A 7,500-nucleotide genomic window follows, 5' to 3' on the forward strand; every position below is an offset into this window, starting at 1 on the left:
AGATACATGTTATTGTTATGCAGAGATTGTTAAAGAAAAACAACCAATGTCTTTATCATTTTAGATAGATTATATTCATATACTTTTCTGTTTTATACATTGCATTTACTATCTTCAGGTAATGGAAGCAGAAGCTCAGAAAGCAGCAAGTGAACGGGAGCACATGCGCCGTGCTGCAGCTTTCACAAAAGCAGAACAGCGCGTCCAGCAGCTTCAACGTGGCCTAAAATCATCCATCAACAAGTCACTTATTTATTTTGAGGAGAAGGCCAACGTTCAGTCGCAACTACAAGCCCAGAAGGAAAGGGTCCAACAACTCCAAAGGGCAATAACGGCTTCGAAAACCTCCTATGCTCAGTCTTTAAGAAGTTTAGAACAAGTAAGCATGTCTTGTGTTTTCTCATTGTTATTCCAGGTATTTTCAGATAGTTCATACACTAATCATGATCGTTATTATTAGCTGAATATATGGACATATCACTATGTTGTAGGATAAAAGACTACTCTAAACTTAATATTGTTTGTTGCCTTTAATTCTACTCATTAGATTTTCTGAATTGATCAGTTTTACGCGTAGGGCCCTAAATCAACACCTAACACGCAACTGAAGCCATTTTTGTGTTCGACAGATCTCCGAGGAAATTCATGAGCAGAGAAGATGCAGACTCCCAAGAGAGCCAGGAGTAGGTGCAGAGATCACACCTCCAGAGCCGGACGACAATCAGACCTTTGACCATAGTGCCAAAACATTCACGCCGCTCGAAGAAATCACGGCTCAGGAGGAAAAGGTACTGTTCCTCTCTCTGAAAGATTTTCAAGTGTTGGGTTTCAAGTTGAGAAGGAGGAATTGCGATGATGATGATAGATTTAAAACACTGTATTTTACTCTATTACAGTATTTTTGTGTGATTAGATTCTTTCTTTTTTTTATAGATTTAATTATTGCTAGAAAATGGAGGATAGGTGGACAGTCCACATCTTTATTGGTTCTGAATGTAAAAGCTTGTTTAATTGTCAGATCCTAAGAATAGATTTATTAGACATCTACAATGCAGTACGAATTTTGCTTATAAACATTTGGTATATGACATATTACTGTGCCTACCAGCTAAGGTTTCTTTGCTGATATTGTAAACATTCATATTTTTAAATATATATCATGGCTGAATTATGTTGGAAGGTTGTTTGAAAATTAAACAAATTGGGGGGAAATGTAGATTATTAACCATAATGTAGTCAGAATAAATTGCTCTTTTTATTTTGCATCAATTGGTTGACTGTCTGTCAGTTATTTTATATCCAGATATGTGTGTTGATAATTGGTAGTTAATTATACACACACATACATATATACATACATATTTATTTATATATATATATATATATATATATATATATATATATATATATATATATATATATATATATATATATGTGTGTGTGTGTGTGTGTGTGTGTGTGTGTGCATATGTGTGCGTGCGCGCGCGCCTGTGTGTGGGTGTGCCTGTGTGTGTGAGTGTATGGAAGGCATTGAGCTGGACCTCTGCATACACATACATATGGTATATATATGATGTTCATTTTCATTTTCCCTCTTGTTCTTTACAGTATTGGGAAAGCTTGCGGGAAAAATTGGAGAAACTCAAAGTTGACAACAATGAGCAAACTGCTTCAGCTGAGGACGATGCATCTGATTCCGAATGCTTAGACGGGCGAGAAAGAACAGTAACAGGGAGCAGTTGCACCTCGAACCCCGAATTGGAGAGAGGCCTTCCTATGGAAAGAGTTGTGAGTGGGGAGAGTAGTGCAGCCTCGGAGAGTGACGAAGCTCAGAGCCCTACCGGAGGGAAGGATTTGTGCCTTGAAGAGATACTAATTCTAGACACTACGGAAGATCCCGAATTAAAACCTGGCAGTGAAGAGAAATGTGTTGACAGCCAGAGTGAAAAGGTCGTAAACGAAGGGGAGGCACTAACATCCCGCAAATCTCCTGTTGGCGGCGATGCTATTATGGTAATCTGTCTCGATGACGCTTGTGCTAATGAAATCGCAAATGAATCCCCAAAGTTGGGAAGGACTACAGTTATGGCTCCATCAGGCAAGGGAAGTGATACGACTGACAGTGATAATGAAATTGGTAATGAATTAGTACAAGATGGCTTTAAGGAAAAATTGAATGCTACATCTCTGCTCGGTGGATGCACAAGTGAAGGTGTAGCCAGCAGTGAAGAAAATAGCAAAGATGCCCCTGAAGATGCTGAGGTTGAAGAGATCATTCTTGAGCTGGATGAGGAGATAGGCGAGGAAAATGATGGGGAGTGCAAGTCGTCTAGCCCGCCACCCACTATGTGCCAACCAGTTAGGGGTCTAAGTATTATACCCGAAGGAATTGAAAGTCATGAATGATTGATACTGCAATAACATATTTAAAATTACACACACATAATATAAACGTATATTTTTTCATGATAAGAGTGATGTGTTCAAATTTATATAATGATATATACTTTATATATATATATATATGAATATATATATATTTAAATATATATATATATATATGTGTGTGCGTGTGTGCGTGCGCGCGCGCCTGTGTGTGGGTGTGCCTGTGTGTGTGAGTGTATGGAAGGCATTGAGCTGGACCTCTGCATACACATGGTATATATATGATGTTCATTTTCATTTTCCCTCTTGTTCTTTACAGTATTGGGAAAGCTTGCGGGAAAAATTGGAGAAACTCAAAGTTGACAGCAATGAGCAAACTGCTTCAGCTGAGGACGATGCATCTGATTCCGAATGCTTAGACGGGCGAGAAAGAACAGTAACAGGGAGCAGTTGCACCTCGAACCCCGAATTGGAGAGAGGCCTTCCTATGGAAAGAGTTGTGAGTGGGGAGAGCAGTGCAGCCTCGGAGAGTGACGAAGCTCAGAGCCCTACCGGAGGGAAGGATTTGTGCCTTGAAGAGATACTAATTCTAGACACTACGGAAGATCCCGAATTAAAACCTGGCAGTGAAGAGAAATGTGTCGACAGCCAGAGTGAAAAGGTCGTAAACGAAGGGGAGGCACTAACATCCCGCAAATCTCCTGTTGGCGGCGACGCTATTATGGTAATCTGTCTCGATGACGCTTGTGCTAATGAAATCGCAAATGAATCCCCAACGTTGGGAAGGACTACAGTTATGGCTCCATCAGGCAAGGGAAGTGATACGACTGACAGTGATAATGAAATTGGTAATGAATTAGTACAAGATGGCTTTAAGGAAAAATTGAATGCTACATCTCTGCTCGGTGGATGCACAAGTGAAGGTGTAGCCAGCAGTGAAGAAAATAGCAAAGATGCCCCTGAAGATGCAGAGGTTGAAGAGATCATTCTTGAGCTGGATGAGGAGATAGGCGAGGAAAATGATGGGGAGTGCAAGTCGTCTAGCCCGCCACCCACTATGTGCCAACCAGTTAGGGGTCTAAGTATTATACCCGAAGGAATTGAAAGTCATGAATGATTGATACTGCAATAACATATTTAAAATTACACACACATAATATAAACGTATATTTTTTCATGATAAGAGTGATGTGTTCAAATTTATATAATGATATATACTTTATATATTTTTATATATATATATATATATATATATATATATATATATATATATATATATATATATATATATATATATATATATGTGTGTGCGTGTGTGCGTGCGCGCGCGCCTGTGTGTGGGTGTGCCTGTGTGTGTGAGTGTATGGAAGGCATTGAGCTGGACCTCTGCATACACATGGTATATATATGATGTTCATTTTCATTTTCCCTCTTGTTCTTTACAGTATTGGGAAAGCTTGCGGGAAAAATTGGAGAAACTCAAAGTTGACAGCAATGAGCAAACTGCTTCAGCTGAGGACGATGCATCTGATTCCGAATGCTTAGACGGGCGAGAAAGAACAGTAACAGGGAGCAGTTGCACCTCGAACCCCGAATTGGAGAGAGGCCTTCCTATGGAAAGAGTTGTGAGTGGGGAGAGCAGTGCAGCCTCGGAGAGTGACGAAGCTCAGAGCCCTACCGGAGGGAAGGATTTGTGCCTTGAAGAGATACTAATTCTAGACACTACGGAAGATCCCGAATTAAAACCTGGCAGTGAAGAGAAATGTGTCGACAGCCAGAGTGAAAAGGTCGTAAACGAAGGGGAGGCACTAACATCCCGCAAATCTCCTGTTGGCGGCGACGCTATTATGGTAATCTGTCTCGATGACGCTTGTGCTAATGAAATCGCAAATGAATCCCCAAAGTTGGGAAGGACTACAGTTATGGCTCCATCAGGCAAGGGAAGTGATACGACTGACAGTGATAATGAAATTGGTAATGAATTAGTACAAGATGGCTTTAAGGAAAAATTGAATGCTACATCTCTGCTCGGTGGATGCACAAGTGAAGGTGTAGCCAGCAGTGAAGAAAATAGCAAAGATGCCCCTGAAGATGCAGAGGTTGAAGAGATCATTCTTGAGCTGGATGAGGAGATAGGCGAGGAAAATGATGGGGAGTGCAAGTCGTCTAGCCCGCCACCCACTATGTGCCAACCAGTTAGGGGTCTAAGTATTATACCCGAAGGAATTGAAAGTCATGAATGATTGATACTGCAATAACATATTTAAAATTACACACACATAATATAAACGTATATTTTTTCATGATAAGAGTGATGTGTTCAAATTTATATAATGATATATACTTTATATATATATATATGAATATATATAGTCTTTGAAGAATAAGGGGTCTTTGGTAAGCTGATGCCAATATCATGTTTTAAAGTATATAATGTTGAGTGCAACTGTGATCAGACAGTGTAAAGTAAATTAATGCCATCAGCAAATTTGAATTGCTTATCTTTGTAAGATGGATTTACATTCATACATAACTGTCTTTGCATATATTTATTTAGTTTTAACGAGATTATAGAGTTTTTACAGTTGGCTGTTCAAACAAATATCACACATATAAAAGGGTTCTTAGAAGTCAAGTTACGTGGTCCGTGTCCTACGGACAGATTTAGGATTTTTTGGTAATGATACTGATTGGTCTCTTGGAGATCTGGGGAATATTTTCAGGTGTACTTCCCTCTCGCCATAGTTCGAGATTTGGGAAATCTCATGGATTACTTACTCTGCCATATATCTCTTATTTCAAGTTTTAGATATGACTGGGGGATCCTACAATAAGTACCGTACTTTTTCAAATGACATAATCAAAAAACCTTTTAAATGAATATAGTTGTTCCTAGTGCAGTTACAAAAAGTTGGTTACAGTATTGTTTGGAAGACTGAAAGATATATTTTTTTAAAAAGAGATGGTTTTAATAGCTAAAGCTTGATACGTTAAGGATATCTGCAGATTTATAGAGAAAAATATCTCATTGACCAGTATCTTTGGCATTGCTGTAACTCATGTGATAGTTATGTAGGAGGAAAACGCATGTGCATGTGTGTGTGTGTGTATGTGTGTGTGCCTGCGTGCCTGTGCATCTGTTTGTCTGTGTGTGTTCATCACAGGGTGTTAGGGTTTACATCCACATAGTCACCTGAATATACAACTACCCTCCCTGACAAGGTTATGAACTGTGTCTGTGTGTAGGTAACATCCAGGTTGGAGGGATACTTATTAGTGGAACATTGGAGTGCCACATCTTATACAGTCACACGGTGAAGCTCATGTTGGATGTACACTCTTGATTGTGTGTTTAAGGATGTATGATTTTCTTTTCCTGTTTCAGTGTGTTCTTTGCCAGTGTTCATTGTCCTTACTACAGTTGTGCATATCTGCTTTTATAAAACAGTTGCATATTATGCTGCAGTGAATGAGGAAGTATGCCTAGCAAGTAATTTCATACACATCACTTTTTTTTTCCTTCTTCTTTGAATTTTGAACTTTGCACATGTAAACTTAAAGGTATATCTTGTTACTCAGTGTTCTCAAAACAGAGAACTTACAACTCCATAATGATCACAATGAAAGTGTGCCTTGCATTATTCATTGTTATTGTTGCTACTAAAGTTTAATGAAAGGTACTGAGAATGAAATCAGTGTAGAATGGAAGCTTAACTCCTCATATTTTTGCAGCTGTAGTGAGTATAATAGGGTATTGTTAGACTGTTAATATTGCTCCAGGTGCAATATGATGTTATGGGTAGAGGTAAATATTCATTGTTGAAATTTTAGGAAACAAGGAAAAGTCTGTGTGTGTGTGTATGTATGTGTGTGTGCCTGCGTGCCTGTGCATCTGTTTGTCTGTGTGTGTTCATCACAGGGTGTTAGGGTTTACATCCACATAGTCACCTGAATATACAACTACCCTCCCTGACAAGGTTATGAACTGTGTCTGTGTGTAGGTAACATCCAGGTTGGAGGGATACTTATTAGTGGAATATTGGAGTGCCACATGTTATACAGCCACACGGTGAAGCTCATGTTGGATGTACACTCTTGATTGTGTGTTTAAGGATGTATGATTTTCTTTTCCTGTTTCAGTGTGTTCTTTGCCAGTGTTCATTGTCCTTACTACAGTTGTGCATATCTGCTTTTATAAAACAGTTGCATATTATGCTGCAGTGAATGAGGAAGTATGCCTAGCAAGTAATTTCATACACATCACTTTTTTTTTCTTCTTCTTTGAATTTTGAACTTTGCACATGTAAACTTAAAGGTATATCTTGTTACTCAGTGTTCTCAAAACAGAGAACTTACAACTCCATAATGATCACAATGAAAGTGTGCCTTGCATTATTCATTGTTATTGTTGCTACTAAAGTTTAATGAAAGGTACTGAGAATGAAATCAGTGTAGAATGGAAGCTTAACTCCTCATATTTTTGCAGCTGTAGTGAGTATGATAGGGTATTGTTAGACTGTTAATATTGCTCCAGGTGCAATATGATGTTATGGGTAGAGGTAAATATTCATTGTTGAAATTTTAGGAAACAAGGAAAAGTCTGTGTGTGGTGTGTATGTATGTGTGTGTTGCCTGCGTTGCCTGCTGCATCTGTTTGTCTGCTGTGTGTGTTCATCCACAGGGTGTTAGGGTTTTTACATCCACATCAGTCACCTGAATATACAAACTTACCCTCCCTGACAAAGGTTATGAACTGTGTCTGTGTGTGAGGTAACATCCAGGTTGGAGGGATACTTATTTAGTGGAAACATTGGAGAATGCCACATCTTATACAGTCACACGGTGAAGCTCATGTTACGGATGTACACTTTGATTGTGTGTTTAAGGATGTATGATTTCTTTTCCTGTTTCAGTGTGTTCTTTGCCAGTGTATCCATTGTCCTTACTACAGTTGTGCATAATCTGCTTTTATAACAACAGTTGCATATTATGCTGGACAGTGAATGAGGAAATAAACAAAAAAAAAAATAAAAAGAAACCAAAGTAAAAAAAGTAAAAAAAAGTAAAAAAAAGTAAAAAAAAGAAAGAAAGAAAAAAAAAGAAGGAAAAAAAAAA

General features: G+C 38.5%; 1 protein-coding gene across 2 annotated transcripts in view; it reads left to right on the plus strand.

Moving 5' to 3' along the window:
- The window catches only part of LOC122257838 (uncharacterized), an 8,548-nt gene extending 4,944 nt beyond the window's left edge, over positions 1 to 3,604 (plus strand). The window contains exons 5-7 of one of the 2 annotated variants that reach the window (XM_043023352.2): positions 119 to 379; positions 630 to 788; positions 2,705 to 3,604. In XM_043023352.2, the coding sequence (XP_042879286.1) occupies positions 119 to 379; positions 630 to 788; positions 2,705 to 3,502 (1,218 nt within the window). In that variant the 3' untranslated portion in view covers positions 3,503 to 3,604. Of the gene's footprint in view, positions 1 to 118; positions 380 to 629; positions 789 to 1,608; positions 2,538 to 2,704 lie in introns of those variants that run through there. The other variant, XM_086542622.1, reaches the window with a different exon arrangement.
- Positions 3,605 to 7,500: the final 3,896 nt, after the last annotated feature.

This window comes from Penaeus japonicus, unplaced genomic scaffold (assembly GCF_977035675.1).
Source record: "Penaeus japonicus unplaced genomic scaffold, GWHDUDI00000001_assembly GWHDUDI00000012, whole genome shotgun sequence".
In the NCBI taxonomy this organism is placed as follows: domain Eukaryota; kingdom Metazoa; phylum Arthropoda; class Malacostraca; order Decapoda; family Penaeidae; genus Penaeus; species Penaeus japonicus.